This window comes from Carex rostrata, chromosome 23 (genome assembly GCF_964058835.1).
Source record: "Carex rostrata chromosome 23, lpCarRost1.2, whole genome shotgun sequence".
NCBI lineage: Eukaryota > Viridiplantae > Streptophyta > Magnoliopsida > Poales > Cyperaceae > Carex > Carex rostrata.
Window position 1 is genome coordinate 5,990,421 of NC_135940.1, and position 17,198 is coordinate 6,007,618.

The window sequence follows — 17,198 nt, forward strand, 5'->3', positions numbered from 1 at the left end:
ATATAATGAAGCCTTCTCTCCCAAACCGTTCAGCAAAAAAGAACAAAACGCAAGGACACAGTTGGCGCCAGCAAATTCCTCCTTCAAATTCTAAAACCCCAGACTCTTTGGCTGCAAACGAATCGAACCAAAAAAATTTCGAACCGAACCGATTCGAACCTGCCCTGGTTCGAATTCGAATTGAATTAATTTCGAATCGAACTGGTTTGAATTAATTTCGAACCGAATTACTTTCGAATCAAATTTTTTTTTGATCTTTTTCGAATCGAACTCGAATCGAATCACGAATCTCGAATTTTTTGTGCACCCCTACTCGCAAGCATTTAAACCTCTATATGCAAGCATTAAAATTCTAAATCTGTATAGTGTCAACTCCTAACTATTTTTGTTTTCAAGCCAAAAACAGAAATATTCATTTTACCCACTTTTTTTTTCTCTGATCATTCTCATCCATATTATCGACGATTCGTAATGAATTTTGCGAATCTAAAAATATGAACGTTTTTTTATCCGATTTTCTCTTTCAAATGATATCCATGAAAAATAACTTTCGAGTTATATTTGTATCGTAATTTTTTTACCACTTTAAATCTCTGTGACTTTCAGTTTTTTTTATTTTGCTTCAAAATAATTTAAACCTCTGTTTACAAGCATATAAATCTCATTAATAACACTTTAAATCTCGAGAATAAAACATATAATCCTAATATATAAAAAGAATTTAAACCTCAACAATAACACTTCAAAGCATATAAACTCAACAATAACACTGCATTTACAAAGCATATAAACCTCGTGTACAAAACCTTGAAAATTTTAATGTTTGTAGACTGAGATTTAAAAACTTGAAAATTTAAAGTGCTCATGAGTTTTACTTTTTAAAAAAACAAATGACTTTAAAATTACTCAAAAGTATTTCTTCATGGATCTTATTTGAAAGATAAAATCAAATAGAAAATGTTCGTATTTTTAGATTTGTAAAATTCATCACGAATCGTCGGAAAAATAAATTATAATTATCAGAGAAAAAATAAAAAAGAATAGGTGAAAAAAATCTTTCATTTTTTGGCTTGAAGACAAAAGTAGTTGAGAGTTAAAACTATTTAGAAATGCTTTCAGATAGAGGTTTATATGCTTGTGAGTAACATTTTAAAATATTATAAACATAGCTTTAAATGTTTGGATATTAGCATTGGAAATGAAAGTTAGATAATATTGGAAGGTTTTTCTATTAAATTACTTGGGGGATGTGCTCGGGTATGATGGCTCGGAGTATCAGAATATTTCTCTTAATTTAAAGAGATATTGGTGAATACTAATAAAAATGTGAGTCCCGTTATTTGTTAAGGAATTGGGACAAAAACAAACACTAAATTGTGCTATTTGCAAAATAGGTTTTAAGAATCTCTAAAAAAATCTCTGGAAGGGGGATTTTATCCTTTGCATGTGGGCCGTGGCATGGGTGCCATGTTGGGCCTTTACATTTTCTCTGTCCTTTTCATTTATATAGAATTTGTTATTTATTATTTAAAATGAGAGGGATCAAGTTATAACAAGTTTTGAGTTACAATAAGTTATTATAATTATTTTTCTACATTTTTAAAGTTCAAATCGTCGATCTAAATTGTTAGATGTGATCTCTACAATAAAATGTGCTTGGAGACTAAATTTTACATTTTTTGGAATTTTTTTACTATTTATTAAGATAGATACAAAAACTAGTCAAATTCAAACCATTGAATTTTGTACACATCTTAATAAATAGTAAAAAAATTCCAAAAAATATAAAATTTGGTCTCCAAGCACATTTTATTGTAGAGATCACATCTAACGGTTTAGATCGACGATTTGGACTTTGAAAATATAAAAAATAGTTGTAGTATCTTATTATAACTAAAAAATTGTTGTAACTTGATTTCTTCTCATTTAAAATATATATAGAGATGTAACAGGTAAGTGTCAGAAAGATTGAAAGATACCGGATTTTTTTTTTTTCCCTTTAAATATAGACTAGCTAAGAGAGCATACACTATACACTGCCTCTCAATTATTGTCCCCCACCTCTTGGCCCTCGACAAATCAAAGCAAGCATGAACATTGAGAAAACAAATAATTCTCCTGCAGCTGAGGCTGAGGCAACATTAATGTCAAAGAAGCCTCCTAGGAACAAATATGCCATAGCTTGCGCTCTTCTTGCCTCCATGACCTCCGTCCTATTTGGCTATGGTTATTCTCCTCAAAACCCATTTTAATTATTTTCATTTTCTCTCTTAATTATAATTAGTTATATAAATTATGAGGTAACTCCAATTTTGAGTTTAAATTCGGACTGTTCAATTATAATTCGGATCGATTGTACGGAATCCCTTTAATATTTGTGCCAATACAGATCGGACAATATATAGGGGATAGTTTAGTTAAGCAGATTCTTGGACAGTGATGGGATAACTACCAAACGATTAATTTGGATAGATATCCCCAAATTAATTCTATTGTGTGACACTATATTTTTCGCACATAACTGTCAATTTTACTTGATGACATTGATTTTGAATGAAAAATAACCTTCTATGAACCTTTTATCAATTGATGTCTCTCTTTTTGTTGAACCTTTTATGAATTTAATATAGCTCATTTTTTTTCACTATCAATATTAAAAGAAAGGAACAAAAGTCCTTTATTCTAATTGTAAACAAAGCTCATATTAATGATACGTACATTCATATATTAAACAAAACTACATGATCTATTTTTTTTTTTCAAAAAAAAAATTAACAGAACAAAATTATATCCTAAAAAATAAAGCTTTAAAGCAAAAACTTGCTCATTTCTTATTTAAAAGTTTGTGTAAAGCAAATTAAGGCCTTAATTAACTTTGTAAAATATTTATGTTCTTTTCCAGATGCTTCAGTGATAAGTGGAGCTCAGATATTCATTCAAAAGGATCTCCATATTACTGATACTCAGATCGAGATTTTAGCCGGAATCATTAACCTTTACTCACTGGTCGGATCGTTAGCAGCCGGCAGGACATCTGACTGGATTGGAAGGCGGTATACCATGGTCCTAGCAGCCGTCAACTTTTTTGCCGGTGCTCTTCTAATGGGCCTTGCTCCCAATTATGCTATTCTCATGCTTGGCCGTTTCGTGGCAGGAATAGGTGTCGGTTTTGCCCTAATGATCGCTCCAGTTTATACCGCTGAGGTGTCGCCCGCATCCTTCCGTGGTTGTCTTACATCCTTCCCGGAAGTTTTCATAAACTCCGGCGTACTACTCGGTTATATTGCTAATTTTGCATTTGCCAAGCTTCCTATCAACCTAAATTGGAGATTGATGTTTCTTGCCGGTGCAGTACCACCTGTGTTTCTGGCTGCTGGTGTTCTTGTCATGCCAGAATCGCCACGCTAGCTGGCTTGTCGTGCAAGGCCGACTTGATGAGGCCAAGCGTGTGCTGTTCAAAACCTCAGATTCAACTGAGGAGGCTGAGCAGCGGCTACTCGACATTAAACATACGCTAGGTATATCCAGGGGCGGAACTCAACTTTGAGTATAGGGGGGCTAACTGACTAAACATCATATGCTTGAAAAATATTAAAATAAAAATCAAAAATATATAAAATACAAGATAATATGATTCTTCACTATTTGATTTTATAAAAGTTACAATAATTAACAAATTAACACCAATGAATGACATGTTTAACAAAATTAAAAAAATAATAAAAACATACCATATACGTCATATTTTTTTTATATTATTTAAATTTAGACCTATGCTTTTTTAAAAGATCAAATTCTGCAATAATCTCATATAAGCTATTCTTATTAGTTATTTTATTTTCGATATAAACAAGCATGTAATCTTTAAGAAACTCATCACCCATTTTGTTTCGAAGTCCAGTTTTAACGAGTTTTATGGCTGAAAAAGCTTGTTCTGTAGTAGCAGTTGAGACGGGAAGAGTGGCAAACGACTGGGTATACCAGACGACTGTACAGATGATAAATCAGTTTCCATGCTAACACAGAGCAGTAGAGGCGGAGCCTGGAAAGAGCTACTATTATGTCCAACACCATCAGTTCGGCGAATTCTCATCGCCGCACTTGGTTTACAGTTCTTCCAACAGGCATCCGGCATCGACTCGGTGGTCATGTACAGTCCCAGAGTGTTTGAGAAAGCAGAGATCAAATCGAATTCCAACTCACTCGGCGCTACAGTTGCCGTAGGTTTTTGCAAAACAGGATTTGTTCTTGTATCTGTATTCTTTGTTGACCGGGTTGGACGACGGGCCCTCTTACTAGCTAGTTCCGCTGGAATGATCATCTCCCTTCTCATACTTGGGTCCAGCCTGACAATTATCGACCATTACCCACACAAGAAATGGGCAGTGGTGCTTAGCATGACAATTATTTATCTACTTTTTTCTTCCTGAGACGAGGGGAAGGAATTTGGAGGACATAGGAGGGTTGTTTGGAAAAGTTGTAGATGAGAATTTAGTTGAGCAAAATGGAGAAGTTTCATCAGTATTTGACAGAAAAGGAACGGAGAAGAGAGAATCTGGAGATAGAGTTGATGCTGTTGCTAAGTGATAGCGAGTTGGTTATGTTGGTGGCATTTCAAGTGAAGAGCATGGGGCAATTTAAGTCGAAATCATACGAATTATGATGAAGATGCTAATTTATATGTCTTGACTCTGAACGTATGAGATTTTGTCTCTGATTATTATGATATGCATCAATCTAAGTTTGAACTCCTATTTTAAGATTAAATTTCGGGTAAATATTTTGTTAGAGCATTTTTAGCTTTATGCAGCGCACGAACAGCATACAGCGCTGTACAGTGTGCACTGCTTGAAGTTCAAAGTGCTCTGTTATAAACTTTACCGTATATTCCATCTTCTCTCTTTAATTGCGTTCCCCCCAACCTGTTGCACATCAATAGCTGTCACACTGTCGTCAAATGGTCCGACCAAAATTCTTTTAAAATTTCTAAACTGGGTTAAATATTTTTTTTTGTTGTCTTAGATTTGAAATCAGAATATATTTTGTGAAAGGCAATGATGTTAATTTCTTATCCTACACACCGAATTTTTTAAATCTTGATCATACGATTAGAGTTTAATTGTTTTTATTTTTTATATTTGACATATACTAGACCTCTATTTCATCATGTGTAATCTATAAAAAAAAAAAAAAACAATGTTATCGTGGTCTAGTGTTACTTTTTAAATTTAATTTGAACAATAAAAAAAATAATGAAAAGAAGAAAATAACAAGTTAGTTGCTAAGAAAATGTTATTTGAATAAAAGACCGCACATTCAAATCTAGATAGAGATCTCTTGTAGATATTAATATATAACTAAGAGTTTAATCCTTAAACTTCTAAAAACAAATAATATAGCATAAAATAAATGATGTTCTAATTCTGTAATATGCGATTCTAAAAAAATTGGATGTTATCTTTTTTCCGAAAACTTATCCGACTCTTTTTTTTCAGCAGAAAATAATATTTTATTTCTAAATTAATTGGCATGCAGCGTTCAAGTTACAGTTTTGACACATTAGATGATGTTCAGTTTTTTTAGTGAGATATAACCAATTAAAACAACTACAGCTATAAAAAAGACCATAGTTTTCGAAGTGGCATATCATTACAGATGTGTTATTTTATAACAGCGCATTTGAAATTTGACATACTGATTTCCAATTATATTTTATTTTATGAGACATTGGTGAATACCAAAGGACTTGTGCGTCCCTTGTTTTAAATTTTGTATGTAAAAAGCCTACTAATTTATATTAACTAATTAATGGGAAAAAATATAAAGAAATAAAAGCACTTAATTGAACATAATGATAGTTCAAATTTATTCCTACAATTGAAAAAAATAAAAAATCATAGTTACAACAGATTTGAACAACAAAACAACCTTAGTGTCACGATCCCAAATCGAATTAAGAACAAACAGACCGAATTTTGACTCAGTCAACAGTAACATCAAAGGTGACAAAGTCGTGGGCAGGTCGGTCAGGCGCTCGAGCAGAGAAATTTTAAAGAAGAAACCGTTGCAACTTGCAACTAATAAGAATCCTCTATTTTAATTCAACTATTGCTGCTTCGTATCTTTGATATCTTTGACAAATGGCTGCTGAGATGGTGTGGAGAATAATTAAGAAAATCTAGGAAATCATATTTAGTTTTCCTTTTTGTTTCTTTGCCTATAAAAGGCCTTCAGATGAATGGATTCTGATTAAATCAATTTTCGGTTTTCGGCATTTTTATCGTATCCACATATTCCTTGCAAATTAACTCCAAAAACATTTATCTTTTCTAATTGTTAGTAGATAAAGTTCAATAGAATTTTGAAGCACACTCAAACAAACATTTAACATCATGCATGAAGAAATTAGAGATGAAAAATTAAATAATCATAGGCACTTGCAGTTGTCTTCAGGTCAAACATCTCGAAACTGTTGAGATTATTTTTATATTTTTGGTAGGAATTCTGTATTGCGAACTTTTCATGACTTTAATAGGAGAATAAGAGCATATACTCTTACTATTTACTCAAAAAAAAAATGTATAAATTTATCTCTACACAACTACACCTGCTAATGCAATTGCATCAACATATATTTCAAATATACTCTACATTTCAGTTCGAACACAACTAGCGTTTGTTGAATATAATGAAAACTCAACTAGGTTGACTATAATCAAAATACTGTGCTCAGCTTGATCAAATCTCGAACTCAACCCAACCAAATAATATCTTAAAGTTAAAAACCTAACTCAGATCTAGCCTGAGCCCACACTTTTTCAAATAAGACATGTTTATCAAGGTAAAGTATAAAGATTAATTATGCTAGAGCTTTATTGAAAGAAATCTGCTCATGAAACTGTTTCTGCATTCCGCAAAAACTCTATGAGCAATAATAATATTTTTATTTACCTTGAGCATGTGCATGTTGTGGCCTTAATCAGCCAAATTCACTTTCGAGTTCACAGGTCAAAAATATATTTATGGGGTAAATATCACAAAATGAGGAACGCACTCTAAGCTGTCAAAAACTCGTCATGGACAGTGGGGTCGGTTGGTCCACATCAACAAAAGAGAACTTAAAACTCCAAGGAAGATTGCTGAAAAATATGAACTAAAATGTATCAGTAAGCTATTAAATAACAAATTGTTTTCGCAAATTACACCCACACATTTTCATAATTTGCAAATAACAACCAATCATCTTAGAATTCTTGCAAAGAATGCAGTTCCATTGGATAAGATAGTATAGCAACATTTTATGGTTATTTTCCCAGTATACAAGAACCATGAGGCAACTTATTAGAATTAAAACTTAATAATATAGAGGGGCAATTTACTATATTCTTTCATAAGTTCACCTATTGAGAACTATTGCAAATGATTTTAGTTTTAAAAAAAAAAGATTAAAGAATATTTGTCGTGACTCCCTAAAAATGTGGGGTGTACCTTCTATTATTACTCATGCCTGATGCCAAGTAATTTAGCTGTGAATTCCCAAGTTACGATAGCAGCAGCATTTGCAGGAAAGGCTCTTGCTAATGTAGGCCCAAGACCGGCGTAACAACCCCGCAATCCAGATTTCCTATATACCTGAAAAATTAAATGAAAATAACAAAAGATAAGACTATGGATTAACAGTAGAGCAGGGTCTCCGATCACATTGGTACAAGTAACGAAAATATGCGGTACAAGAAGTACATATTACGTACCAGGCTTATAACCTGGAAAGGGTTTCGGCTCGAATTCATATCAGGAGTGGTTTGAATAATAGTTTTAGCTACATCAATTGGCATCACAGCTGTCCAAAACTATGAAACAAAGATGAAATAATTATAAAAAGAAAATTACGATTTTCAGTAGAAATAATCAATTGGCATCACAGCAGTGACAGTAGTTACTGAAGTTCATAAATGCAAAGAGAGGTCCCAAGCTACAATTACTAGCACGTTACTGTACAATAACTAGAATTATAAGCATGGATAAGATACAATATCCTTGGAAAATGGAATTGCTCACATGCTATGTGCAAATTGCACACACTGTTGACTATATTTGTTCAAATATGAAATAGGAACCACCATTTCTCATAATTGCAACGAAATGCACCACATTTGTAATTACTTTGCAAATAAATTCAGAGTTAAAAATGAAAATGACTATTCTGTTTATTGCATTTTATGTTACTCGGAAATTGATTCATACAATACAAGCAATAAGTGTTTTGTTTATGACATCAAAAGGGTGATTTATGTATTTAAGGGTCTTACTGTACATTACCTTTATCAAAAGAGAGGGTAATTACTATTTCAAAAGAGAAGGTAATTGCACTTACAGCAATCCCACTGAATCCGCCACTTACGATACCAATACCAATATCATTGAGAATTCGGTTTTTCTCAATACCGGGTATGGAAGCCATACGCAAATGCATCCAATACCGGCTAAACTCGTAACTTCCGAAGAAAACTGAGTTCCCTATGGCCTCTCTCATAAGAGTAGGGACCCCACCACGAAATATACCTCTTACCTGTCGATACAATAGCCCAAATTTACTCAGCCAAAGAGCAAATACGATATTAATGACAAGAGTGAGGCTATGGTACTTTGTAATGCACAGATCGGTCCGTGTTATGGACCCATATCTCCGTTTTCAAAGTCCAAACAGTCGATACGAACCGCTTAATATGATTTCCATATAAATATGTACTTATCGATCAAATTTTATATTTTTAAAAAAGAAATTTACTATGTTTATATAGGTAGAAAATCACTACTTTTGATGGTCCAGGATCTTTAGATCAGGTAATTTCTACCCATCTAAACAAATAGTAAAAAAAAATTCTAAAAGCTGTAAATTTTGGTCAAGTACATTTTCATATGAAGATCATGTTGGACGGGTCGGATCAACTATTTGAACTTTAAAAATAAAAATATGAATCCATAGCACGGCCTATGTGTGCATTGCAAAGTACCATAGCATCACTACAATGACAAAGAAAAAGTGAAACTTACTCCTTCACTCTGCAAAGTTTTTAAAGCACAGTCTAAAGGTCCCTTGTACTTGGAGCCAGTGTTGATCTTCCCTTGCACTTGCATCCTACACTGGAGAAGTCTCAGCATTACATGTCATAAACATTATTATATTATGAAATTAGCAATGCATGATCATAAAAGAAATATGGTGTTACCTTAACCAGCTCAGTTGGGCAGAGGATGCCACTAATCAATGCACCACTACATCCTGCCGAAGGCAGTATCACTTGTAGTTGTGGTTGACCATCAACATTTGTTCCCTAATTTGATCAAATAATTACACTTTAAATAAATATTTGTGCTGTGCATATATGTATAACTTCTTGAAATGAAAACTACGAAGTACCTGGAAAAATGATTTCATAAGCGAATATGTGCCAAAGAAGACAGAGCTCTCTATAGACATCCCAATGAAAGAAGAAGATGCACCTCGATACAATCCTCTTATCTATATTAAAAATAAAACAATAGGGAAATTTTCGTTGATCACTCTTACAATTTTATTTGAAAGTACAATTAGATTAAGTCTAGAGACTAGGTGCGAAAGCATGTTGGATAACATCCTCACAAACCCTTATACTAATAAGAAAGTTCATGGAAATGGAAAAATTATATATTTATACCCACATCAGTAAAATATAAAAAGACAGTGGAGTGTTTTGGATACAGATATTGGATGTTAACAGGAAATAAATACCCAGATTCGGTCATATTTTCATTATTACTTAGCATACTGAACCAGGCTTTATAGAAGAAAAGGTTTGGGCAGCAATTGCAGAGGAGAGCTACCCTCTTCTGAGATAAAGTAGTTCATGATTCAACCTAAAACTAAAAGTATATTTCTATTACTTTTTATAATCTGAACAATATTATGGTGCCTTAAACTAAGAGTATATTTCAATTCTCAAAAAGCCTTTTTTTTTAGGTACTGACACTTCTGTATCAAATTGAATATCTAAACCAGATGACATGCTCATATTTGGTCATGTTCATCCATACTTGTATTCATTTCATAACTTGTACGTATTCATATCTATGAATAGCCCTTACTATATACAAAAATAATATAAATACAAATAACCCTTGACATTATCTGACCCATATCTTCTCAACTTTCAACCCTACTTTAGACCTCATGAGTGTTTATTGCACATTTGACCCAGTACTTGCATCGTTTGTGAAGTGCACTAGAAGTTCTCAAATTTTACCAACATATGGGTCCCTTGACATTATCTGACCCATATCCTCTCAACTTTCAACCCTACTTTAGACCTCATGAGTGTTTTTTGCACATATGACCCAGTACTTGCATCGTTTGTGAAGTGCACTACAAGTTCTCATATTTTGGGTGTACTGGGCCCTTTATTCACAAAAAGAAAAGAAAAATACATTTAAGTTTAGAAAAGAAGAAAAGTTCCTTATAAATTAGATGATTTTGATTTAATTGATCAGAAATATAGATGATGAGAGAGGAACAAACTTTTTGGTATTTAACAGATTATATGTTTTTTAATCAGACTAATCTACCAGATCAGTATCATGTGCAAGTATAAACATAATGGTTTTTGTTTGAAAAATAAGATACTACAAGTTATGTGCTCTATGTGATTAAGCAAAATTCTGAGTAACCAAAATTGTAAAGTAACATGCCCTAATGGTAGCCTATTTTTAATAGGGTATCTAAATTAGGTATTTTGTCCTGAACTGCATCATACAATATCGAAAATTGAAGTGAGAAAATGCTTACTCCTTCATTGATCAAGATTCGACTGGCACAATGTAAAGCATTTTTGTACAACTTTTGATTTGTAGTAGTGTTGTGAGCTTGTAACTTGACCTACAAACAAATAAATAAACAAAACATAAAAATTGGTAGGAACAAGAAGCTAGAGCATTTGACAATCCATAATTATGAGCCATGCTTTCATTTCAGTACCATGCTTGAATTCAAAACCGTTTCCAAAATGTCTTTATCAGGACATTCCAGGGGCACTTATAATTAATTTCCCTTTCCGTTGTTAGTGTATTATCATACGATTTCCATGAAAAAAAATCCTCTTACTGTTGCTACTCTGGTAATACTTAACAGTAACAGATCATATACTGGTATTTGGACTTTGTACACAAACCCTACCAAGTGGGTAAATATTACCCAGTAACTATTTTTCTGCATTGACTTCATAAAGCTATCAGAAAAACCAATTATATGTAGAAATAAATGAAAAATGAAAATGCATTAAGAAAAGAACTAAACCGATCTATAAATATAGAAATTACTTAAAAGAGAAAACCTTGATAGTGTCAAAAGGGTGACCAGTAATGACCATGGAAAGGCCGGCCGCAAAGCCAGCCCCATACTCCTTGGCAGCCTCACCAGTTCCCATGGGGTGCAAAACTTATTCTTTCCAGGGCTATTCAGCAAAAAATTAGCAACAATGATACAAACTATAGGAGACCAATTAGAAGTGGTTTTAGGTTTTTAAGTGAAACCGGAGATCTACTCTTGTCAATGTTACAAGAAAATGAGGGACTTCTCTGCATAGATATCAAGTCAAATCGGTCGAGCGCTGATACTACTGAAGAAATATTGCGACAGAAATGATGCTCGATCAATCGACTCTCATCAAAATAACAAGAAAAGAGGGACTTCTCTGCAAAAAAATGACAGGCTTCAGACAGAACGGAGAGTTCCAATTGCTTTGAGTTTGAACCAATGTGGAGGAGAGTGGGCTTTACTGTATTTATTTTTTTTAGTTATCGAATTCTATTAGGCCCTGTTCGGCGGCCTGCTAAGGAATGGAAATGGGAATCAATAATTTTGAACTAATTTTTACTGTTTATCATGGGAAAAATAACTTGGCTCTGAGTGAATTTTTTTTTCCACGGTGAACAGTAGGGAGCCGAACGGACCCTTAGAGAATCATTGTAAAAGATTCCCTTGTGCGGTACCCTACTGGATCCGAATTCTCTCCTCTTTACCCCTTTTACAAAAACAAAAACAAAAAAACCAAAAAAAAAAAAAGTCTATTGTAGAAATTATAGAAGTCTGTAAACAAAGTTTATTTAAAGTCGGAGACTCGGAATCAACGGGAATATTTTTATATTTTTTTACGCCGCAACCAGACTGGAAGCTAAGAAAAATGGGTCAGGAATCAGGATCCCGTAACTCAAATTTTGAGCTTAGATCTGGACCATCCGATCAGAATCCTGACCAATCCGGTCAGAGAAAGAAAGCACAGGGCCTTTTCGATGTGCCAGAGCAAATCTGAAGGTCCAAATCCAAACCCAAAATTTGAGTTACTTTGGGATCCGAAGTCAAACATAACAATATTTTCTTTTCTATAATAACTCGTAAACTATACTTCCATTCACACATTTTATTCCTGTACTGTATATACAGAATTCAAACTCTTGTCATGTACATTCCTAGAAAAGCTTATGCTCCTTTTTTTTTTTTTTTCTTTTTTTTGAGAAAAAAGCTTATGCTCCTACAGTCCTACTAACTGCACTAAGCAGCAGAACAATATTTGTTTCTGTGGTTAGTGGTTTTCAATGTGGGCCAATTTACGCCGGAAACCTTCAGGTTTGATAGATACTAGCTGGGCCTTAAAAAGGCTCTCATGTGAAAATGAACGGGCTAAATTTAAATTGACGGCCCAACGGACTCCATCAAAAAATCAAAGCCTCAAAAGGTTAACAACACTTATTGCCTCAAAAAGCAATACTATCAACCAATGTTGTAAAAACGGCTTTAACGGCCGTTTAATCATTAACGGCGGTCAAACCGTTACGAATACACTTAACGGATAACTATTTGCAGATAAAAATGATTAATCGGCTATTTTTTTCCGATTAATAGGCTGGTTTACCGTTTAATTGTCTGTTTATTCTCGTTTATTCTAATTTATTCCAGTAAATATTTATTTTCACATTGATTATTTTTTTCCAGTGATTGTATGTGATAGTAAGTTTTGTAAATCAAGTATTGTAGTTTTATTTGTGCTTGGATATAAATCCAACATTCTTTTATATATGTTTTTTCTTCTTACTTACTTTGAAATTGATTAATTCTTTTATTATTTATATACTATATATTTTTCTTACTTACTGATGTAATTTTTTTTCAGTTAGTACGATATGTTCATTATGAAACTAAGTTGTTATCATAAACTAAATTTAGTGATTTTATGGTGGAATGTTTCATTTCTTTCAAATAATATATTATTAGTATTTTAAAAAGCTTAATTCTTGAATTCATTTTTTCATTAAATAAATATGTTACTTACACATGTAAAATACTTATGCCGTTATGCGTTAAGAAAAAATAAGCGCAGTGTCATGTTATAATAATAGAACTAAGTTATATTAAGTTTATTTTATAAGTTTAATGAGTTAAATAAATTATTTTTAATAAATTATGATATATATACATAAATTTAATAAAAAAACGTTAAATTGTCCGCATAATTCCGATTAATCGGTCACATACCGATTAATCGCTTGGTCGTACCCTGTCCGTCCAACGACCTCATACTATTATTTACAACACTTCTATCAGCATAGAAAACAAGAAAAATCTGATTTAGTCCGCATAATTCCAATTAATCAGTCGCATACCGATTAATCGCTTGGCCGTACCCTGTTCGTCCAACGACCTCATACTGTTATTTACAACACTACTATCAACATAGAAAACAAGAAAAATCTGATTTATGTGTGTGTGTACACACACATAATGAGATGAGCATAAAGCCTCAAATCATTACACTGCAGACACTAAATTTCGATCCAATAATCTTTCACGCGAATTAACTGTGCTAGATATACTTTTAAAAGAAGATAAGATTTACAAATTACTAGTAAATAAGCGTTAATGTAGATATTATTTTATCTTATCGTGAATGTCAATCCAAACGACTCCGGATCCTCTTAAAGTCAGTTGCCGAGCCACCAACAATGAATGAATGTCAATTAACATTCATTTTGTAAAAAAATTATTTTATAAATAATTTTTTATATTTTAGAGTAAAATTTATATAATTGATTTCATTCATATTTTTCTCATATTTTAAAAGTCTAGCTCAAATACTCAAATTTTGAGTTTATGTTTGAATATCTGATTAGAATATGGACCAATTTGATCCGAGATGGAATGAACATCTCTTTATTATTTGTACCAAAGCAGATACCAATGTCTGGTCAGGTCTAAACTCAAAATTGAGTTACTTTATGAATTGATCACAAATTCACAATGCCGGAGGTAACTATTGAAGGTACTTAAATAACTAAAAGTTTCTTACTGATTTTTAACAATAATAGATGCGAACTTGTCATTTTGGTCAAACGATAGATAACAGTTGCTATTAACTGAATAACGTAATATTGTTAGTAGAGACGTTATTAAATAGGAGATATTAATATGTGCATTGTGAAAAATAATTAGAAATACAAAATGATATATAAAAGTTAATTAAAAAAAAATATCGAAACACTTAGTTATAATTAAGTCTATAGATAAACTTCGTATTATTGTACGTAGTATATATATAGTTCGTCCATGATAATATCATATATATTTTTGAATAGATAAACATTATTGCTCTACAGCTCGGCGCCGTATAGTATCATTTTTCTCGTGTTGTTATTAAATTGTGCTCGGCGATGTGTCTCATTTCCGGCGACCATTTTTATTAATATCCTAAAAAAAAGAAAATTTTAAAAATACTACTGAATTCATTTTTTTTTTTTTACAAATACCCCAACCGCCTGGGCCTGGAACTGTCCAAAAATTCCAGTGAACCGCCCCCAGCAGAGGCGGGCCACATCCCAAATGGACCGCCTCTACATGGATGGGTCATACCTCTGTCCAAAAAACGGTGCCTCCCCACCAGATCCGCCCCCGCCGCCGCCGGTGCTCCACCAAGTCCGCCACTGCTCCGCCACCTCTCCACTGCCTTGATATCTCTCTCTACCTTGCCGGTGCTCCGCCCTCACCTTCACCACTGCGGCTCTGCACCTCCCCCGCCCTCACCTTCACCACTGCGGCTCTGCACCTCCCCCACCCTCTACCTCGCTACCACTCCTCTCTCTCGGGTAAGTTTTTGATTCGATTCGATTGAATGTGATTGAATGCGATTAAATGTGATTGTGAGTGATTATTGTGATTGTGATTGCGGTTATGAGTGTGATTAAATTAATAATTGTAATTAAAAAATGTTAGGGTTTTTAAAAAAAAATGTTAGGATTGTGATTGTTTTAGGATTAATGTTAGGATTGTGATTGTTTTAGGGTTTTTGAGCAAAAAAAATGTTAGGATTAATGATTGGTTTAGGTTTAAAGTTTTTGAACGGAAAAAAATGTTATTTAGTAATTGATTATAATTAAAATTCGATTAAAATTAATGTGTTAGGGTTATTGGTTAGCATATATATTTTTCAAGTGTCGTGAGATGAATGGGTGAGAATTTTTTTTTTTTTCATGTGTATTGAAAGATGATTTATGTTGTTAATTTAGTAATTGTAATGTTAAGTGTTAGTTGTATCATGTATTTTTTATGTGATAATAAAAATATGTGTGTTATATTAGTTATTTCGATGTGTCAAACTCAACACATGATATATTATATTAGTTGTTATAAAAAATTAGAGTTAGAGTTTATGGTTAAAAATTTAGAGTTAGAGTTTAGGGTCGAATTTAGGATTTTGGTTTATGTCCCTATTCTATAATTATATCATTTATTCGATTCGATTGTAGAATTGATATCCTTTTATTAATTGAAATTATATAATTATTACGTTATATAATTATACAATAATATAATTTCATGTGTATTGGTATTTTTTGAGTGATCATTTGACAAAAATAACACGTTGATTTGATAAAAGCTAAAACAATGCATGTGAGCTGGAGACCTTTAGCAAAAGTGGTACATACGTGTATTATGTATAAATCTAGTAAACTGGAAGTCTGAAAAGAAGCAAAAGAGGAGAAATTTTTAAGTGTCTCCTCGTCGGGATATATTAGTTAATATGTTATATTAGTTATATTAGTTGTTATATAATTAATATGTTATATAGTTATATTAAATAATTGTTATAATAATATTATAAAATATTATAGTTGTTACTAATATATTAATATTATATAATTAGTATCTTATTATTAATAATTTTTATTAACATATATTTATATAATTAATATGTTATATTCTTAATATATTAAATAATTATTATAATAATATTATATAATTAGAATCTTTTGATTAATAATTATTGTTAATTTATAATTAAACAATTAGTATTTTATTATTATTAATAATTATTAATATATAATTATATAATTAATATTTTATATTGCTCACATATTAAATAATTATTATAATAATAATATAATATACTATAGTTATTGTATAATTATTGAATGTATTAATATCTTATAATTAATTAGGAGTTTATTATAAATAATTAATCATTATAGAGTTTCAATTGCTTGAATTTGCAGTTGAATTAGGGTTTGAATTTGGTTGAAAATATTTAGAAATTGTTTAAAACTTCGAATAAATTTTGATTTCTTAAATTGTAATTGATTAATATATATTTTTTTTTTGTAAATGTAGTAGGCTCAGGCGGTCGGGACATTTATGAAAAAAAAACCAATGCGGGATTATTTTTAAAATTAACTTTTTGGGGGGTATTAATAAAAATAGCCGCATTTCCGGTAAGTTCACTTTTTACCTCGTTATCTCAAAGAATAAATGTTTCAGTCTACCTGTAAAACTATTTTCCTTCAAGCAATAAAAGTAAAAAAAAAAAAAAACTTAAAATTATGAAGCACCACCATAAATCATGCACCAGGACCATCACAAATCCAATTATTATTGCATGTGTGCAATATGCAGATATTGTGGCGACTCGTGAATCACATTGCTCTGATTTTGTAATTATTTTTATTCAATATCTGTGTGGTCAAATTCTTCTCACATAAATTAATGTGATGAATGATAGCAGCCACGTGTCAATCTGAGATTAGTTAAACTCAATAATTGGCAGAATTTTTCTGCCCACAGGTGGGTAGAGGATTGGGTTCCAATAAATAGACCCTTATAATTATATAAACATGCATGC

The 17,198-nt window shown here is 32.1% G+C and overlaps 1 protein-coding gene and 1 pseudogene across 3 annotated transcripts; one reads left to right on the forward strand and one right to left on the reverse strand.

The window, feature by feature from the left end:
- The first annotated feature begins 2,090 nt into the window (after positions 1-2,090).
- Positions 2,091-4,587, forward strand: LOC144575218 (polyol transporter 5-like; annotated as a pseudogene).
- A 2,187-nt stretch (positions 4,588-6,774) lies between these two features.
- MBAC1 (Mitochondrial substrate carrier family protein) lies at positions 6,775-11,845 on the reverse strand. Of its 3 annotated transcripts, XM_078325168.1 has the most exons (10): positions 11,653-11,754; positions 11,367-11,486; positions 10,823-10,912; positions 9,422-9,523; positions 9,231-9,335; positions 9,055-9,144; positions 8,375-8,569; positions 7,752-7,850; positions 7,489-7,632; positions 6,775-7,139 (listed from the first exon to the last, which is right to left on the reverse strand). In XM_078325168.1, the coding sequence occupies exons 2-9, from the start codon at positions 11,457-11,459 to the stop codon at positions 7,498-7,500; spliced, it is 909 nt and encodes a 302-aa protein (XP_078181294.1). In that variant the 5' UTR covers positions 11,460-11,486; positions 11,653-11,754; the 3' UTR covers positions 6,775-7,139; positions 7,489-7,497. The 3 variants fall into 3 exon arrangements, with proteins under 3 accessions (XP_078181294.1, XP_078181293.1, XP_078181295.1); XM_078325167.1 differs by having other exon boundaries at positions 11,367-11,845; XM_078325169.1 differs by lacking the exons at positions 7,752-7,850; positions 11,653-11,754 and having other exon boundaries at positions 11,367-11,607.
- Between the last annotated feature and the right edge of the window lie 5,353 nt (positions 11,846-17,198).

Bases quoted from the DNA above. Each gene is read 5' to 3' on its own strand.
- MBAC1 (XM_078325167.1), bottom strand. From the start codon at position 11,459: ATGGGAACTGGTGAGGCTGCCAAGGAGTATGGGGCTGGCTTTGCGGCC. The intron at 10,913-11,366 runs GTTTTCTCTTTT...ATTTGTTTGTAG, and splicing joins ACCCTTTTGACACTATCAAG to GTCAAGTTACAAGCTCACAA. The intron at 9,336-9,421 runs GTACTTCGTAGT...TGATCAAATTAG, and splicing joins TTATGAAATCATTTTTCCAG to GGAACAAATGTTGATGGTCA.